Below are 19,262 nucleotides of genomic sequence, written 5' to 3' on the forward strand. Positions count from 1 at the left end.
TCCTTTTTGTCTGTAGCTGACCCCACCAAAACTGGAGAATTTGCATCCTTGTTTCCCACTTAGGGATGACCCATGAAAACTGGAAACTTAAGATCCAGCCTTGAGATCTGGCAATCTTAGGCTCGGTCCAGATGGGCGCGATAAGACGCCCTTGACAAGTGTGAGGGGCGGCACTTCTAGATGCACCTCACCCCTTGCACATGACAAGGACATCAAAATGTCGGTATCCTGTACAGATGGGCATCACCATCATTACATGATGGATGCCTAGCATCCTCACATCGTGGCGACATTATGATGTCACGAATGTGCCATTAGTGCACTGCAGCATCATAATCACTCCGCAAGAAGAACCCGCTTTTCGCGGGTTCTTTTTGGTCTGCGGGGAAGTCCCACGGTCTGGAGGCTGCAGCTTCCCCATGGTCCAAAGCTAGGCACCGGCAGACTGTCCTTTTTGGACATTCTGTCCTGCACCTCACTTCCTATCCATGAAAGCACCCATTAGTAACTGATAGGTGTTCAGCTTCAAAAGGGCTTATTGAAGAGGTGGTCTGGAGAAAATATGACTGCTATATATAAAATTAGTTTCTCCCTCTGTTAGTAAACTAGAATTCTGTGCACGTGAATACTGGTAGGATAGATATACCTGAGTAGATATACCAGTGTGTGGGGAACACAAACAGGTGGGTACTTTCACATTTCTGTCTTATAAATGTGCTCTTCACATGCCTCTGTCTCACCATCATGGAAAATGAATCCTGGACTAGACAGACCTTCCATTTGATCTTAGCACATATTTTCCTATTTTAAACACCTCTGAGGCCTGATTTCATTATATTACTAAGATCTTGGGATATCCCACAGGTAAAAATGCAGAAGAGCCAGCATGGTGTACTAGTTTGAGCACTGGACTTTGAATCTGGAGAGCAGGATTTAAATCCCTGCCCATCCATGGAAATCCACTAGGTGACCTTAGGCAAGTCACACTCTCTCAGCTGCAGAAGAAGACAAAGGCCAACTCCTTCTGAACAATTTCTGCCAAGAAAACCCCATGATAGAGTAGCCTTAGGGTCTCCATAAGTCCAAAAAGACTTTAAGGAACACAGCAACAGCAACAACTAACAAAAATGTAGAGCTTGTAACTTTCAGAAAATAGGAAAGTTTCTGAGCAAAAGATGACAATCATAGCTTGTTCTCTGCTGCCTCAGGTCTAATGACTTTAAGTAACAGGAGGGTAGATTTCAATTGAACATTTGAAGAAACATGTTGACAGTTAGAATGGTTCAGCAATGGAACCACTTGCCTAGAGAGGTGATGGGGTCTCGTTCTCTGGATGCCTTCAAAAAGAGGCTGGTCAGCTTCCTGTTGAAAATGATTTAGCTGGAGATCCTGCACCTGATGGCCCATAGAGCACCTTCCAATTCTATGATTCAATGAATGGCATCATGGAAAATTTAAAAATGCACTCACATACATCCCACCCATGTTAATGAGTCCTAAAGGCAATGAGTCCATAAAAGACAATTCATCCCAGACAGATAAAGGAAACAGCTTTGCTCCAGATTCTGAATATACACAAAGAACAACTGCACCCAAAATCTCAACAGTCCTGCTCCATGGAATTTTTGCTATGCTAAAAATATTGTCATTAAAGTGAAAATTATGTCAGTCAGGACTATTTTTCTCTTGAGCTGGGCTGTGGAGTCCAGTTCCGATGTAGTAAAGGGTACAGAGAGCTCAAGCAACTGAGTCAAGCTATAGTTTGCAAGAGAATGTTTTCTATCCATTTCACTGTGACTAGAAAGACAGAATTGGAACTATATTCATTTATATTCTCTGTCATACTGTTTTATACAGGTATTGTTTATCCTTAGAAATACTATAAAGTATGAATATTAGTTAGCCTAATAATACACCTCTATATTAACTCTAACTTCTTTCCTGATCCTTGAACACCCTATAGTATTCACTGTTCACCCAATGCTGTTTCTACAGCTGACATAAATCCGCATGGGATGGGATTTACAGCAGTCCTTGGTATTGTAGTTATTGGCAAGTGCAATTTCCGCCTACAGAAAACAACATTTGGAGCAAGCCGTCATTCAGACCTGAATTTATGTATGTTTGTTCTTCAGAAATGAACTCAGTAAAACATAAATTTCCCCGGAAAACGAAGAGTGCATGTTAGAAATATTTATGGACTAGAGACAGGAGAAGAAGCTAACTGAAGCTCATAACTTAGGGCTTCCATGAAGCCAGAACAGAAGAAGCTTATTGGGGAAAACGTCCTCCAAATCAAGACCAACATAATTCATAAGGAAGCCCAGATAGATGAAACTAGCATGACACAACATTTCCGGGGGTGGATACAGATGACAAAGAAGCTGCCTGTAAACATTGCCAGGTCTATGTGCTCATCATTTTATAGACCCATAGTCCTACACTTAAAGTGAGTTGGAGGATACAGCCAGCCAAATTTATATTTATATGTGTGTGCAAACTCACACAGGCAAAACCTGCCAGGAGTTGTGAATACCTTTACTAGGTCAACTCAAAGGTCACAAAATCCTATACAAACTTTTAGCTTCCCCAGCATTCTGACTCAAGCTACACAGTAAATAAAGAACACAGTTAAGCATTTTGAAGCCACTTTAAATGCCATGGCTCTGTCCTGCAGTATCCTGGGATTTGTAGTTTAGTGAAGGATTTGAAATTATTTCCTAGAAAAGTCTAATCTCCTTTTCTTAACTATAGCATTGGAGCTTTCTGGCAGAGAATTCTGCATATCTCACCAAGTTACAAATTCCAGGATTCCATATAGTAAATATATCACACTGATACAATTATGTAGCCAGTTATATTTAAAATGGAAGAGGGAGATGGAAGGGAATAAATGGCTCATGATCCATTCATGAAGTCTCTATCTTATTGTAGTGCTAAGATGGAAAGTGAGTGAGGGCTGCATGCACTATGAACTATGAACAAGAGTAATTCAGCTGTACCTCTTCTATGAATCAGAGCAGGAGAAAGTTTGCATGACTATATTCACAGAACATAATATTTTCAGTGGATCTAACCTTTCCAACATTCAGTTCACAACCAGCAAAAATATTCCAGAGCTTGGCTACTTCCAATCCAATGTTCCCAAGACTTATTCAACATGTGAACTCCTTCCACTGACAAAATTAATCCATCCCAAATTTGCTACACTAAAAATTATTGGGGAAATAACTTCTAAGATCCAAACTGCACACCTTTAAAAAAAAAAAAAGCATCACACAGCAATAGTTTAGTTCTGCTCAGTCATAGTCTTTCAAACCTGCTCACTGGTTCAGACCCAAAGTCCCTAAATTGTGAATTAATAAGTACACTTATTCTGAAATAACTCCCATTGTGTTCTATGGGCCCCATTGTATATGAGACTGCAACTTAAAACACTAATTTGGCTGTAGCTGTAAACATGCTGCAGAGTAATGAATTATGAGATGCAATGGGCTGCAGCAATACAGAATACCACATTTTTGAATACTGTCTTGTGCATTTGCAAAATTTTCACAGGAGGAAGATATTGGACTAGAACCTTTCCCCTTAATGTGCTAATTTTCTTGTTGTCGTTGTTGTTGTGTCCCTTCAAGTCACTTCTGACTTATGGTGACCCTAAGGTGAAGCTATCATGGGATTTTCTTGACAAGATTTGGTCAGAGGAGGTTTGACATTGCCTTCCCTTGAGGTTGAGAATATGTAACTTGCCCAAGGTCACCCAGTAGGTTTCTTGGCTGAGCAAGGAATCAAACTCTGATCTGCAGAGTCTCAGTCTAACACTTGAACCACTACACCACATTGGGTTTTCATTAAATTTGTACAAGATGTTATATGAAAAGTAGGGTCCCACTCCAGCCATCTGAAAGGATAGTCACTGTATGCACTCTATATAGTGACAATCCCATTAGAGTATAGGAGCGGGTCTCCACTTTTCATGTTACATCTTATACAAATATATTGCCTCAGTTCTAAAGCATGAGCAGATCTGGCCTTCATTTCATAGTTCCTTGTGTTGCACCCCAAATTCTACTTGTAATCAAAGTTCTCCAGACAGCGCACCAAAAGCAATACATCTCTCCATCTCAACTGGACACCAGGTCATCCTGAACATGCTTTCACTACACTGTGTCAGCTTTTAATAAGGTTATCCCCTGCCAGCCTTTGGTTTGTCTCCTCGTGACCTTCACTGCAAAAGCCATTTCTCATTTCAGATCCACATTTTCTTCCATTCCACATACATAACATTTCTTTTCTTGTCAGAATTTAGTAAGAGTTGAAAGGTGATGGATTTATAGCTCCAGAAATGGGTTTACACTAGCTACAGAAAAATTGGCCAAAGTAGCATTGTGTTTAAAAATGGGGGGGGGGGGACACATAGCACTCTGAACCCATAAAGGATGATAGACATAAAATGATGGCAATCTTAAAACTGGGTCCCTACCACATTATGCAATTGTAATGCTAAGATCCCACTTTAACTGCCATGGTAACATCTTATGGATGTTTAGAAAGGGGATATTTAAAATACAGTCGGCCCTTCTTATACACGGATTTTTTTATACACGGATTCAAGCATACACGGTTTGAAAATGTTCCAAAAAAGTATAAATTTACCTTGATTTTCCATTTTTTATAAGGGACACCATTTTGCTGTGTCATTATATTTAATGGGACTTGAGCATACACGGATTTTGTTATACACGGGGATCTTGGAACCAAACCCCAGCGTATAACAAGGGTCCACTGTATCCTCTTTGCCAGATGGTTCTAATGCCTCACAAGGGCCCCCATTCACACTATACAATTATAGTACAACATTCCACTTTAACTGCCAGGGCAACATCCCATGGAAGTTGTAGTTCTAGGATGGGCATTTAGAATTCTCAGCCTGATTTTGGGCTGAAAATCCACCAAAAAGCTTTTCTGGAAATAATCAAAAGGTCACTACTGCTCAGGACCTCCATGCCTTTGGAAGCCTTTTGGGTATGAAGGAGATTTGGGGGAGGTTCTACTGTTGGATACTAGCAGGTTTTAGGCATTTTAGGGGCAATTTTCGCTTAACAATCAATATAGGTAGGCTTGAGGTGCACAAAAAGCAGGAGAGGAGTTGCACTTCCCCCATCCCTGGTAGAGGAATAACAAAAGGAAAGACAAACGGAAAAAGTGAAGAGAGGTGTTTTTTTTTGGTGAGGTTAAAAAAAGTAGTTTTTCTAAATTTCATGCAGCTGTTTCCTTCTACCCATAGCTCAAAATAAGTACAAAGGAGGTGCAGAGAGAGAGAATAAATTAAAGTTGTAAATTTGTGTAAATTTACAGCACTTTATAAATAAAGATTAATAATAATAATAATAATAATAATAATGTTCAGATTTTTCACCTTCATTTTTATAAGGTAGTAGTGTTGGAATGCAATGTAAATTAAAAAGTGAATGTAAAATTAACTTACATGTTTAAAAGTCCCCCTTTCAAGATAAGCATAATTGAATTATTTTTTATCATATTAATGATTGATTTAATGTGTTATCCACTTTCTATTAACTTTCTCACCTCTGTCCCCTTCTGTGTGCTAAAGCAATCTATAATGACAGATGAGTTATACTTTAAAAAAGTGTGATCCACCATACCTGAAAGCAGCAGGTTGGTTTGGCAGGTGTAGAGCAGGCCACATGGTGTACAGCTTTCTCCTCCAAAACCATGGGCCTATCTCCTGTCACCTGGCATATATTGTCTAATGTAGGACCAGCTCTGGATCTATCCCCAGTTCAGGAATGAAATTTCATTATCTGTTTTACAATAGTTCATTCTAAGCCTGCAAAATTTCTAGCTCACTAACAGCTTTACAAGAGATACTTCTATGGAAGTATACCCAGAGCCAGTGTGGTGGTCTCAAACAGTGTGGAAGGTGCAGTATAAAATACAGGGGCAGGTCGTGTAACAACCATTACCTAGATGCGTGATCATTGTGTCCAGCACCTTCACTGCTGCGCTGTAAATCCCAGAATTCTTTGAGTTTAGGTTGTCAGTGACCACAGTCCCCACAGATACCAGAACTGGATTTAAGCCATCTTTAAGGCTAGGGATCATAGAGACAAGCGATTCCAAAGCATACTGCTTCACTTTCTTGTTGGAGTCCTGAAGTCTCAGAGTAAATGCATCAAAGATCTGTTTGTATTAAAATAAGAACAAGCAAATCCTGCTATTAATAGTACAGTAATAGGTATACAAAAGAAACAGGAATGAAGACCCATCCCCAATAGTTTGAAGTCCTTATATGAAAGCAAAATTATATTTTCATTCCCATAAAGTGTTTTAATATCCAATGCCACTTTTTATTTATCATAATTTCTCAGCAACATGTTTATTTATTAACTGACCATATCAATCAGATTGTATAATTACTCAATGAAGGGGAAAAAGATAAGCCCCCCAAAAACTCAGTAGGAAAACCTATAGTGCTTTTGGTCTCATCTCAAGTCTGAGAAAGTAACCTTTTAGACACTAACTCCATAAATCCCCAGCTAGAATGGGGATTTTAGGAATTGTAGCCCACCTGCCAAAATTATTTTTCCAGGGTCTGGTTTGCCCCTTCAGGAAGGGTGATTCTTATCCAGTTTAATTTATTTAAGCTTTCTTTTGCTTCTAAGCAGTTTGCAGTTGTTTCTGAAATCACAACAGTTCTCCCAATGAGCAGTTAAAAAGTGGCAATCCTTGTTTACTAGCAGTGGAGTGTTGTTTACATGGGATGTTTTCAGAGAAATACTAATAAGATGAGTATTGTGTACTATCCAGAATCCACATGACCATTCACTCTTTCCTGCTTTACTACCTTAAGTCACTTCACATAAGAGCTGTCTTTTGTAAAATTCTCAAGTGTGAGTTGTCATGTAAACTTTAGAAGGAAAAATCACCCAACTTTAAGGGATAAAAATAAAGTAAAAAGTAACTTCATATTTGTCTGGCCTAATGCAGTCTCAAAGATTAGATTGCTTCTATTGAGTCTAAGTACCTGTATGATGTTTGTAGAAACAAGTTGGGGGTTGTTCTCACAGTACTCCATTAGTAATGTTATTCCTTTCATTCGTGTCTGAAATTCCTTTGCCATCAGCAGCATGTTCAGCTCCCTAAGCTGCTCCATCACTTCAATGCTGCGAAGGGATGAGCGTCGAGCCATAGGCTGTGGCAGGGCTAGAGTGATGGACCTGGTGTAGAGAATGAAATAATCCTTCATTGCATTCTTTATGAAAACTATTTGCTGGCACCCTATTTGGTAAGCACCAAAAAGGAGCGAAATTTCACAATTTCAGGAACTCAAGTTACTAATGCAGATTAAGAAATAATGCTTTAATGTACTTTGGGGCTGTACAGATTGGGAGAAAGAGGCGGCGAGATGCTGCCCCTTGGCTGCAGCAGCCAAATTTTGTGATATCTGGGAGCCCTAAAAAGAACCCATTCCTGGCGGGTTCTTTTTACTGTGCACTAGGGGCACCATTGGAATGCTTGCACGCAATGATGATGTCCACATGGCACGGCGTGGTGCCGTTTGGGCACTGTGCCACGTTGATGTTATTGTTGTGCATCCCATATGGATGGGCGTGCAGAATTATGGCGTTTGTGCACCAATAGTAGGGCTGGGTGCGTGTGGATCCCCAGCCCTACATAACCCTAATTATGTCCCAGACCTTAGTTGGCATGATTTTCTCTGTGTGAAGAGTTACTGGATGTGTCTAATTAGAAATCATTCAGCAAACATGAAGCTAAGGAAAGTCAAGGTAGGATGGAACACTGAAGAAGATACCAGATTAGTCTAAAGGGTTGTTTAAATAGTGAAAATAAGCCCAGTAGAATGTGGATTGAATCTTTGTTGTTCACATGTATTTTGAACGGATCCTATTAAGTTTGGGGGGGGGGGGGGGGCCACCCCCCCCCCCCCCAACATATCCTGGGATAATTGGCCTTTGGGTTTTGTTTTGTTTTCTAGTTTTCCTAAAAGATTTGGATTCTTGGCTGTGTGACTAACCAATGCAGGATAAAATGGGATAACACTCTGCATGCCTTGAACATGTTTCAAATACATCCATATCATTGACTCCATTTTTATTTGAATGCTGACACATGTGAACAACAAAATTCACAAAGATGCATGCAGATGCAATAAAATAAATTAGCGTGAACAACAAAACCCAAATGCATGAGTGAGATTATTTAAATAGTCGCTGTGACAGCTTGGCAACTACCTCACCAGCTGCCAAGAATTATGTAGAGACCACTATTGCTTTTCACTAGCTACCACCAATTATGTTTCAGGGTGACAACATGTCACTACCCAGCCTCTTAAACCCCTTTACATTGTGTGCCACTGTGATACCAATTATGTGTGGAGACCCTTGAACTTGGATCTGTCACAACGGACTTGTACATTAGAACTCTCTTCAACTGCCAGCACTCTGCAGTTTTAAAATCCCAAAATCTTAACACCAATTATCAATTGAGAACTACACCACCATCTGAAGTGTCTTGAATAATAAAAGTTATTTTTCCTTTGGTACTGTTCTACTTATGTTTGGTAGTGTGGATGATGTTATCTATAAGCACACTTCAGGCAACTCCTTGAAACAAAGGATCAAATTTTATTTACAAGCAAGGTTGAATACAGTATCTTTCTTGTGCATGTTAGTCAAGCTTGATACGATGTATAAACTGCTTCAGTAGTTACAAAGTTTAACAGTTTCTTTCAGTTGACTTTATAAATGTTCTCTTATAGTCTTTGGGGCTGTGCAGACAGCCTCTATGAGGCAGCCTCCAACCACCCCTTTTACAGCCAGATCAGGGCTGCAGCAACCATGATCTGGCCTTTGCAGGGCACAAAAAGGAGCTGCAAAAAGTGGCTCCTGCAGCAACTTTACGGGGCTCCTTTGACGTTGCAGAGGAGTGCTGTGATGCTGAGCACCGTGTGGAGTGCTACACGGCATCACACTGTCCTGAGGTGGAGTTGGGGCATGCGTCATGTGGAAGTTATGCCCTGACTCCACCCTCAAGCTGGCCTTTAAAGCCGGTCTGCACAGGTCCTTAGTTCCCACAGAACCTTTATCTAGCTTCTGTATCTCTTAACCCTTCTGGTGTTCTGTTACACCAACAGCCACTGCAACTGAATTTCTTCACTTTTCTAAAATTTAATTTCATCTATTTTCCAGAGGACTTTAATAATTCCACTACCTCCTAGCAATATATATATATATATATATATATATCCCCCTCAGGATATTAACACATATACTTTAACTAAACCCCTTCTAACTGCATACTCCTCAGTTGCTAACCCCTCAGAGTACATTGACACATTCCCCTAACACACGGCTCTGCCGCTCTATTTATACGCTCTCCTGGGAGCAGCCTCCAACTTTTCTAGCTTCACTCTCAATGGCTGTTCTCAACATTCTGAATACCCTAAGTCATTATTTCACCTGAAGCAGAGCAGCAGCCAGGGATGTAAACTACTGTTGGGGTGGAAACTGCCCTCTCATAAGAATTCTGCACCCTCCATGAATTTTTCCTTGTCCCCAAATTCCTAGCATTGTAGTAACTGAATATTTCAATTGAGCATTTAGAAATACAGTTTAAGTATCCAAAGAAAAGGGGCAAACATAAGGACCAAGAGGATGTAAACACAGCAGATACACACTCAAATAAGTGTCAATGATTTTCAGCGTCTCATTTTTTGCTATGCTACATATTTGGAGACTGAAGGAAAAATTCCATTGTGGAGCAGTTCTCTCATTTTCTTAGGAGTCTTTTGCATGGACTCTGTCATCATAGCAATCATGCTAGTAAAATAAAAGGGGAACATACTGGATTCAAGGCAGCCATCACCACACCTTCTCTCAATCGTTCAACTGGGGCTACTGTCCACATTGCAATCTCCTCCTGACTCTCCCTTAACTCCACTTCCCTGCCTTTAAGGTTTTTGTTTTTCCACTTTTTTTGCAACTTCAATTGAAGAAAGAAAGAAAGAAAGAGTGAGGGGAAGAGGGATAGGGATAGGGGGGAATACTGATACAACATAACTCACAATTGGAAAACTGCCATGGGAATGATATTTTGCCCTTGGGGACTTGTACTCTTGTCAGGTCATTGATGGGTTTCCCTTGAAAAGGGACAGGTTGGGGATACAGCAACTGTGTGTCAGAACCATCATCGTACAATAAATATGGCCAATGAATGCCACTTCTTTTCTGGTATAATCATAGTTTAAAAGCCATGTGTAGTAATGTTCTTAATTCAGGATGCAATATGTTAATTTTGCCTTCCTCATAGCATGTTTGCCCACACTGTAGTGTCAAGGTGTATAATACCCAAGACCAGTAAATATTATTTTGACACCAAAGTCAGAACATCTCACAAGTGCCCCTTCCTCTACTTTTTCATGGCAGTAAAATATAATAATAATAATAATAATAATAAGAAGAAGAAGAAGAAGAAGAAGTTTTATTTATATACCGCCCAATCACTGGGAATCCGAGCGGTTTACAATAGAGGGGATAATAGACAGTTCCCTGCCCTCAGGCTTACAATCTAAAAGACACGACACAAAAGGAGAAGGGAATGGTGAGGGGGGGGGGGGGGGGGAATCAGGTCCAGCATTCTTCTCTCCCTCTGAGGCCTGGACCAAAGCAGATGGACCGGAGGGAGGGCTCTTCTTCTTCAGGCTAGCCCTGATGGAGCTGGGCCAGCCTATTCTCTCCCTCACAGGCTGAAGGATGACAATTATGGAGAGAGGGGCCTCTTTCTTCAGGCTAGCCCCTGATGATGCTGGGCCAGCCTACTCTCTCCATCAGAGGCCAAAAGATGACAGTTATGGAGGGAGGGGCCTCTATCTTCAGGCTAGCCCCGATGGAACTGGGCCAGCCTATTTTCTCCCTTACAGGCCGAAAGATGACAGTTAAGGAGGGAGGAGCCTCTATCTTCAGGCTAGCCCCAATGGAACTGGGCCAGCCTACTCTCTCCCTCACAGGCCGAAAGATGACAGTTAGGGAGGGAGGAGCCTCTTTCTTCAGGCCAGCCCCTGATGGAACTGGGCCAGCCTACTCTCTCCCTCAGAGGCCGAAAGATGACAGTTAGGGAGGGAGGAGCCTCTTTCATCTTTTTTATGATAAACTAATTATTTAATTTGCTGCCCTTTATTACACCCAAAGTCTCCTGCCTGAAGGAGGTACCTCACTCAAGGATGGCCCCAGGAGAACATCAAGACTTCCAGAGAAAAGGAAGTGAAGTTTTAAGGAAATACAGCAGAACTTTTTCTGAGGAATCTTGTTTATTTACTGTATAAATGTATACATCTTCTGTATAAAAGGAGTCTTTTCAGCAACCATAAAGACTAAAAAATGTTTGTTTTGAAGCAAGGAAAGCTGTCACACTAAAAAGGCACAGCAAAGCTTTGCAAAAAGGGGTGAGGAGTTCTCTCTTTGATTATGGCTTTCAGCAGCCAACATTTAAAAAAAGCTAACTGAGGTTTTTTAAGAAAAAAAAAATTACTTTGCTATGGACCAGTCAAATGACAGATATAATCAAGAGTAACAGAAAAGAACGAAACATTTTGTTTGGCATAAGCTTCTTTATTCAGGGGACCTAAATAGCCTAAAGACACCAGATCCCAGCTGATCCTGGAAGCTAAGCAGAGCCAGCCCTAGTTAGTACTTGGATGGGAGACTGCCAATGAATACCAGGTGCTGTAGGCTATATAATTCAGAGGAAAGAACTGGCCAAACCACTTCTGAGTATTCATTGCCTGAGAAAACTTTTTGAATTTAATGGAGTTACCATATGTTGACAGGCAACTTGAAGGCACACACACAAGATTCTGCACACTACAACCCACTTTTTCAGAGCTGTACACTAAAACCCATGAAAGCTTCTGTAAGGTAAAATGTGTTCCTGTTTTAAAATGACACTAGATTCTTTGCTATGTCATTTTGTTGCAACAGACTAAAATGGCTACGCAGCCCTGCTAGGCTGTAGGAGGCTATCTTCCATACCCTTCATTTGAAGGCAGACTGTCCAGTGAGGTCGCCAAGCTGCTGCTCTTGGAACCTCTGTGACTTTTGGCAGAAAGTGCCTGGGATATCTGGTCTTCTGTTCCCTGTGTAGAGAAACACATTGGCATTTCAACAAGAATAGCTTTTTCATTTGCTCCATTAAGGATAAGTCCCAACATCTCGGCACTATGGGTTCATGCAGACTGGCAATTTTTGCCAAACTGTCCCATACTATTTCCTGTCTTTCTTGTCCCTTTTCTCTGTTTCTCTGTCCTAACAACCATGCAGAAGTGGTGGGTCGGATGTGGGAGAAATAAACCTTTGTTGGCAGCAACAGATTCCTTCTTCTCCTGCTCTCCTGTTCCAATACACATGCCCATCTACAAATTGAAAGATGTTTAAATCTCTAGAATCTTAGTGCTAAATGATAGGTTCCAATAAAGCCATCACTGTGCTGGAAAAGATTAAATCCCACCCACCATTCTGTTAATGGTTTAATGGTGCCCTCCGTTTCCTCAGCACTGCCAAATACTCCAAGACTACAATTGTGTGTGAAGAAATCAAACTCATTTTACAGGCTGTATTTCTCTTTTGAACTCAAATGGAAGAAAGCTTTCAACAATGTCCTTCCCCACCTTCTCTCTTTCCTGATTTTGCATTCTTCTGTTTCCCAATGAAAACTGGGTAGTATGGTGGTGTGCAGGTGATCTTTTCCAGCCTAGCAATAGTATTACTGGAGTCTAACACTTTAGCACTAAAGCTTTAGAGGGTTTTGGCGGGGGGGGGGGGGTTGAATTAAAAAAAGGGATCTCAGAGGAAAGAGAGCAGAGATACAGGGCAGAAACATCCTAAAAACAGAGAAGGGTGAGGAATTGGAAACACCCACATACATCACAGCCATATCATATCTCAGCTCACATGATAAGCAAATGTGTCATTTTTTTAAAGCTTTGCCTTTTGGGTAGGTACAAAATATGTTGGAATATTAGAGGAAAGAGATGAAGTAGCTCAAAATGTTTTGTTGTTGTTGTTGTTGTGTGCTTGAAGTCATTCCCAACTTATGGTGACCCTAAGGTAACTATTACAGGGTTTGCTTGACAGGTTTCTTCAGAGGAGATTTGCCATTGCCCTCCTCTGAGGCTGAAAGAGTATGACTTGCCCAAGGTCACCCAATGACTATGACTAAGCTGGGATTTGAACCCTGTTCTCCAGAGTGATAGTCCAATGCTCAAACCGCAACACCATGCTGGCTCTCAGTCCAAAAGGCATGTGATTGGAAAAAAACATCATTTGGATCTTAAGAGGTGATATGATAGCCCTGTTTAAGTATTTGGAAGGATGTCATACTGAGGATGGAGCAAGCTTGTTTTCTGCTACTCCAGAGAATAAAACCAGGAACAATGGATGCAACCTACAGGAAAGGAGATTCCACCTCAATATTAGGAAGAACTTCCTGATAGTAAGAGCTGTTTGACAATGAATACACTCCCTCATTGGAGGTCTTTAAACAGGGGCTGGATGGCCATCTGTCAGGGGTGCTTTGATACTGTGTTCCTGCATGACAGTTGCTTAGACTGGATGGTCCTTGTGGTTTCTTCCAATTCTATGATTTTATTATTCTTTTTTTAAAAGCTAGAAATAAAGCAAAAATATCACTACCTCCCAACATATTTCCCCCATTTAGAGAAGACACATGTCAGCTTTTTCTGTAGCATTTGAAAAGGAGCCACATGGACCCAAACACATCATTCAGCTCCCTATATAGTACCAACAAATGAAGGATAAGTTGCATTTGATCTTGTGATACCAAATATTGCTGAGATGCTCCTGGAAGCTCCATACTCACTTTCTGCTTAATTGCAGCCATGACATCTTGCAGGTCATGTGACGGTAGGCACTGCTTCAAGTACCCATCGAATTTTGAATGGGACATAAGCATATGCAGCATTTTCCGGCCATAAAATCTAACACAGGAAGCAGAAGAGTTAAGAACATTAAACTGCAAAATCCCATCTCCATTCAGAAAGTACCATTACTTTAGTTACAATGTTATTTTGTATACCTTTTCTATATTTATTTGCTCCAATAAATCCTAATAAATTGGTTTATTTGTTACCATTTTTAAAAGCTTTGTATGCATCTGAGGAAGTAGATTCAATCCTACAAAAGCTCATGTTACCATCTTCTTTCTTTCAGTTAGTCTCAAAGGTGCTACAAGACCTTTCCAAAGCATGAGTGACAAACATGTAAAACATTACATTATGAAAAGCAGATTAAAGTCCTGGCTATCAGCTGTTACCTTGTCTCTTGGTTGCGGTCCTGAGCAAGTTTGACTAATATCTGTACCAGTGCTTCTGTGCTCTCCCGGTTGCCTGAAAGCAATTTCTCAGCTCCAATCTGCTCCACAACAGTCAGCAAGTGTTCAGCAGCACATTTACGAATGAGAGGATTACGATGGCTGCAATACAGACATCAGTGTAGAGAGAACTGCAAGATTTTTTGACAATGACATGATAACACCAAAGCAACAAGAAAACATGTGGAGGGTGGGTTAGCAACAATAATTCTAGCTGGCCTCAAGTTGACCAGAAGATCCCAGCTTTTTCTGCCCTTTCCTGCAAGCCTCCCTTAGAGCAAATTGAAATGTTTCCCTATAAAATCATAAAAGTCTCTGCTAATGTCATCAAAATAAAGTATTGATTGATTGGATTTATAGCCAGCCTTTCTCCAAAAATTGGATTCAAGGCAGCTTAGGACATTACAACACAAGCCCCATTCTCATTCTTCCCTATCTTCTCAATCATTCAGCTGGGGCTGCTGCTGTTATTTCACTTTCTTCCTGATTCTCCTTTAAACTCAGCTCCTTGCTCTATAACCTATCCAGCATTCTTTTGAGAATTTAATTTAATTTTTATTTATTTTTATTTTAACTTTTTAATGCAATTCCAGAGCTTTGCTACTACAATAAAGAAAGAAAGGGAGGGAGGGAGGGGGAACTAGGCTACTTGGGAATAGCAAGGGGAAGGGGGGATAAAGGAAGAAGAGAAGACTGTGACACCATGTGATTGCCAATATCGTTACTAAACTGGAAGCGACATTTCACACCTGGGGGCTAGCACAATTGCAAGCTTCCCCCATCAATGAAAAGAGATGCTCTAACTGTGCTTGGGGGACACAGTAACTACAGGTTGGAAGCATAGTATTGTGATTAGTATTGCTAAAGCCACATTTTTTCTGGGCCTAATCCCATCTTAAAAGCCATGTGTAGTAATCTCCTTTGTCTTTCAGCCTGACCTACCTCATGTGGCTGTTGTGAGAATAAAGTGGGGAAGAGGAGAGCTACATAGGCTGCTTTGACCTTCCTGAAATAAAGACTGGTGTATGAATTGAGGTAATAAATAAAATAATAAAATCGTAAAGAACCCCGGAAGCAGATGGGTATTTGGATACTCCTTGTAAAGCAAGGGTGCACTGTATGTGTCAAAATGCATAGGAATGGCTATTTATTAATTACCAGGCATGGATGTGTGGGTGAAATGGAAATTTGAAAGTGTGGTGTGGCTACATACTTTTTCTTACTTCACTCACCAGTGCTATGCAAACTCCCAGGAGAATAACCCTAAGGAGCTGTACCCTTTGAGCTGAACAGATTTTCTCTCTTCTACAATATGATGTTGTTTGTTAATTGTTGTTGTTCTCTGCCTCAATCCAGGAGGAGAGGCAGGTAAGAAAATAATAATAATAATAATAATACCCAAAATTGAGGCTGCTAAGTCAGCATCACTTCCTCTCTTTTTTCCCCTGCCTTCCTCTGCTCACCATGAATTTGAATTGTTATCTCTTCTAGTAATTGCCACCTTCTGCCTTGCACCATGCTTTACAGAAGCTGAGGTTTCTTGGTGGTCATTCCCACTTGCAGTTTAAATTGATTCCTGGTTCCCTTGCTCCATTTTGGAAATCGATTCCAAAAGGTCTTATCTTACCACTATGAAAGGGAATCTTTTCCTTACCCCAGTGTAATCACTTTTTTTTTTGCACGACTGTTGTCCCCACTAGTAGAGCTGCTTCAAAATCCCCCATCAATCAATATCCCCAAGACTGTGGAGATATCATTTTACACGTACTTCACCCCATTGGCCATGAGGGCTGCCATTGCTCGTGAGGGAGTCACACTCCGTGCCATGATGCCTAAGGACTGGTCAGCTGCTTTTTGGATAAATTCACTAGAATCACCCGCTTTCTGGAGAAGGACTCGAGAAATCTCCTCAGCCTCTTGATCCATATGCTTCTTCATGGCTTTGAAGAGTTCGCCAAGTGTTCCAATAGCAAACCGAGACACTTTAGACCGCAGATTCCCAACCTGGTAAAAGAAATGCTGACTGAAATGTTCACCTATCACATGAGCCTGTTTACCTTTGCAAATTCAGACACGACAATTTACAATTTACTTGCAAGTACTGCCATTTTTCTTGTTCAAGTGTTACAGATAATACCATGCTACTTGGCTCCAACAATCAGTATACATCCATTTCTGAGTTGATCTGAAGGTTCATCTTTATTGTGCTCTTACCAAAGAAAAGAATGACATGACTATTATTGCCATTTTGGGATGTTTCCTCGAGAAAGCACAATCTTCTGATGATATAAGCCAAATAAAGGAGCAGACAGGTCCACACACCATACTTTCCTGGCCACAGCAATCTCACCTGATTTCTGAAGGTAAATAGGAACAGGCCATGGAGAGTATGCCTTGGATAGTACAGTAGATACTTAGATAGCAGAGCTAGGAAAGAATGCTGTCTGCAACTCTAAAGAACTGCTGCCAGCCAGAATTGACAATCCTGGGCTAAATGGGCCAGGGTATAAGGCAGTTTCTTACATTTCTGTGTTCCTAGAATACAACCACTTAACCAGTAACTTTATGTTCTGCATTATCAGTAAAAAGATATCCATATATTCAAAAAGACTCAGCATGAAAAAGTAGTTTGAGGATTGGACTACAACTCTGGAGACCAGGGTTTGAATTTCCACTCAGCCACAGAAACCCACTGGATGGCCTTGGACAAGTTATGCTATCTCAGCCTCAGAAGAAGAAAAAGGCAAACTCCCAACAAATCTTGATAAGAAAACCCCATGATGGGTCCTTCGTACAGTTCCCATAAGTTAGAAATGACTTGAAGGTACACAGCAACAACAACATTCAAAGACACCCTGTACATGACTGCAGTTTGCTCATGGGAGGGCTGAATGTATCTGTGGTGGGGCAGAATTTGGAAAAGTTACTTTTTTATATTATAGGTCCTAGAATTCTCAGTCTGCAGATAGCTCTGTCTATATCTAGGGTGGGAGAATACATTCATGCTCTCTAAAGACTTTATTGGGTTTCCTGATTGCTTATTCTCCTGTTGCTTCAATTCAACAGGCAGTCCTCTGTCATCCCAATTTTTCAGCTGCTTTTAGAATATCCTAGTTTGACTCTCTTCCTCCGACTTTCTCCTTTTGCCTTCAGCTCATTTCAATTTCTACAAACTGAATACAAAGTGCAACAGTAGTTTGCATTCAGTTAACTCAGTGGGGGGGGGGGGGGGGGAGAGGTGGTATCATGCCCTTCCCAGCAAGTGAAGGCAAAACCAAATTGCTGCAGCATCTCCTAGCTTGTCTGTTTAATCACTTTTGCCATCTTGCCCACACTCTGATGTTTCTTGATCACACATGCCCATTTTCATCAATGAAATGTTGCAGGGTTATGTGATTACATGGAGGGCTTTACAACCCTTTATATCTAAAGAGGGGCCTGAATACCCAAAAGGTACCAGATCCCATCTGATCTTGGGAGCTCGGCCCTGCTTTGTCCTTGGATGGGAGACCACCAACAAATACCAGGTGCTGTAGGCTATATTTCAGAGGAAGGAACTGGCAAAACCATCTCTGAATACCCTTTGCCTAAGAAAATCCTATGAAAAATTTATGGGGTTGCCATAAGTTGTCAGGTGGCTTAAAGGCACATACATACATATAGACAGATCTAAAGATTAAGATTTTTAAAGGAATCTGTATGCCTAAGAACACTATGGGGCAGGGCTTGCATGCCCCCCCTCCCCGGCCCTATATATAGTATTAGGCCTTACATGTACTGTAAAGGCAAATGCACACACAGGGCTCGAAAAGACCCATTATACTACTTTATTCCTTTTTCAGTTCAGAGCTACATACAGAATAAGAAGAACCAGCCACTTGAATCAGGGCAGAAAGAAGCACTCAATGTCTGCCTCATTTTTTCACCTGTGGAGTCTAATTAGGAAAGACAAGGAGATGCCTGAGCAGTCTTCCAACTTTTTTCTTTCCTTCTGAAGGGCAGCCATGGGACTGCAAATGTGATTGTAGCATTAAAGAAAAGGGGAGGAGGCCAGATTTCCCCTTCAAATCCCCCTCCAAACTATTTTGCACTCTCCCTTCAAGAAGTATAAGACTTTCTCTGTCTTTTCTTATGTGGTTAGGAAAAGAAAAGCACTTGCATCCATCCATGATCAGAACATTACCTTGTAGGAAAAGAGTGCAGCACTCTCCTCAACTACCACTCTAAAATCTTTTTGCTCTCTCTGTGTGTATGTTCAAGTCACCTGTCAACTTATGAGGACCCATGGATTTCATAGGGTTTTCTTAGACAAGGAATATGCAGAGGTCTTTCTACCAATTCCTTCTTCTGAAATATAGCCATCAGCACCCAGTAGTCATTGCTGGTCTCCTATCCAAGTACTAACCAGGTCTCACCATGCTTAGCTTCCAAAATGAGCTGGATTCTGGGGTTTTTTAAATTCCCCAGGTCAATTTATCTGCCCCAGTTCAAATCAGTTTTCCCTCTCACACTTTTTAAATGTCATCTGATTTTTGCTGCCTTCTCTCTCATTTGCTCTATTTTTTTCCCTTTCTCACACATATACACACCTTAACAAGAACAGCATTTCCTGACAGGTGTGCATGAGATACCAGTAATCAGAAAGTGCCAGAAATTGTGCTCTAGCTACCTACATTTTTTCACCCTTTCAACCTCAAAAAAATAAAATAAAAGTCCAACTCTTTGACTATGAAAAATATAACCGGGTTAGAGTTTGGAAGAGTTATTCTTTTGGATCATTCCACGAATCTCTTAGCTAAGCCTTTTTCGGCCTCTGAGGGAGAGAGTAGGCTGGC

The 19,262-nt window shown here is 40.9% G+C and overlaps 1 protein-coding gene across 4 annotated transcripts in view; it reads right to left on the minus strand.

The window, feature by feature from the left end:
- The window catches only part of TOGARAM2 (TOG array regulator of axonemal microtubules 2), a 123,845-nt gene that overhangs the window by 11,852 nt on the left and 92,731 nt on the right, over positions 1-19,262 (minus strand). For all 4 annotated transcript variants that reach the window (XM_042437829.1, XM_042437822.1, XM_042437839.1 and 1 more), the window contains 6 exons: positions 16,196-16,431; positions 14,371-14,529; positions 13,918-14,035; positions 12,072-12,175; positions 7,049-7,241; positions 5,988-6,204 (listed from right to left, as the gene is read on the minus strand). In XM_042437829.1, coding sequence (XP_042293763.1) covers positions 5,988-6,204; positions 7,049-7,241; positions 12,072-12,175; positions 13,918-14,035; positions 14,371-14,529; positions 16,196-16,431 — 1,027 coding nt within the window. The remainder of the gene's footprint in view (positions 1-5,987; positions 6,205-7,048; positions 7,242-12,071; positions 12,176-13,917; positions 14,036-14,370; positions 14,530-16,195; positions 16,432-19,262) is intronic.

This window comes from Sceloporus undulatus, chromosome 1 (assembly GCF_019175285.1).
Source record: "Sceloporus undulatus isolate JIND9_A2432 ecotype Alabama chromosome 1, SceUnd_v1.1, whole genome shotgun sequence".
NCBI classification, from domain to species: domain Eukaryota; kingdom Metazoa; phylum Chordata; class Lepidosauria; order Squamata; family Phrynosomatidae; genus Sceloporus; species Sceloporus undulatus.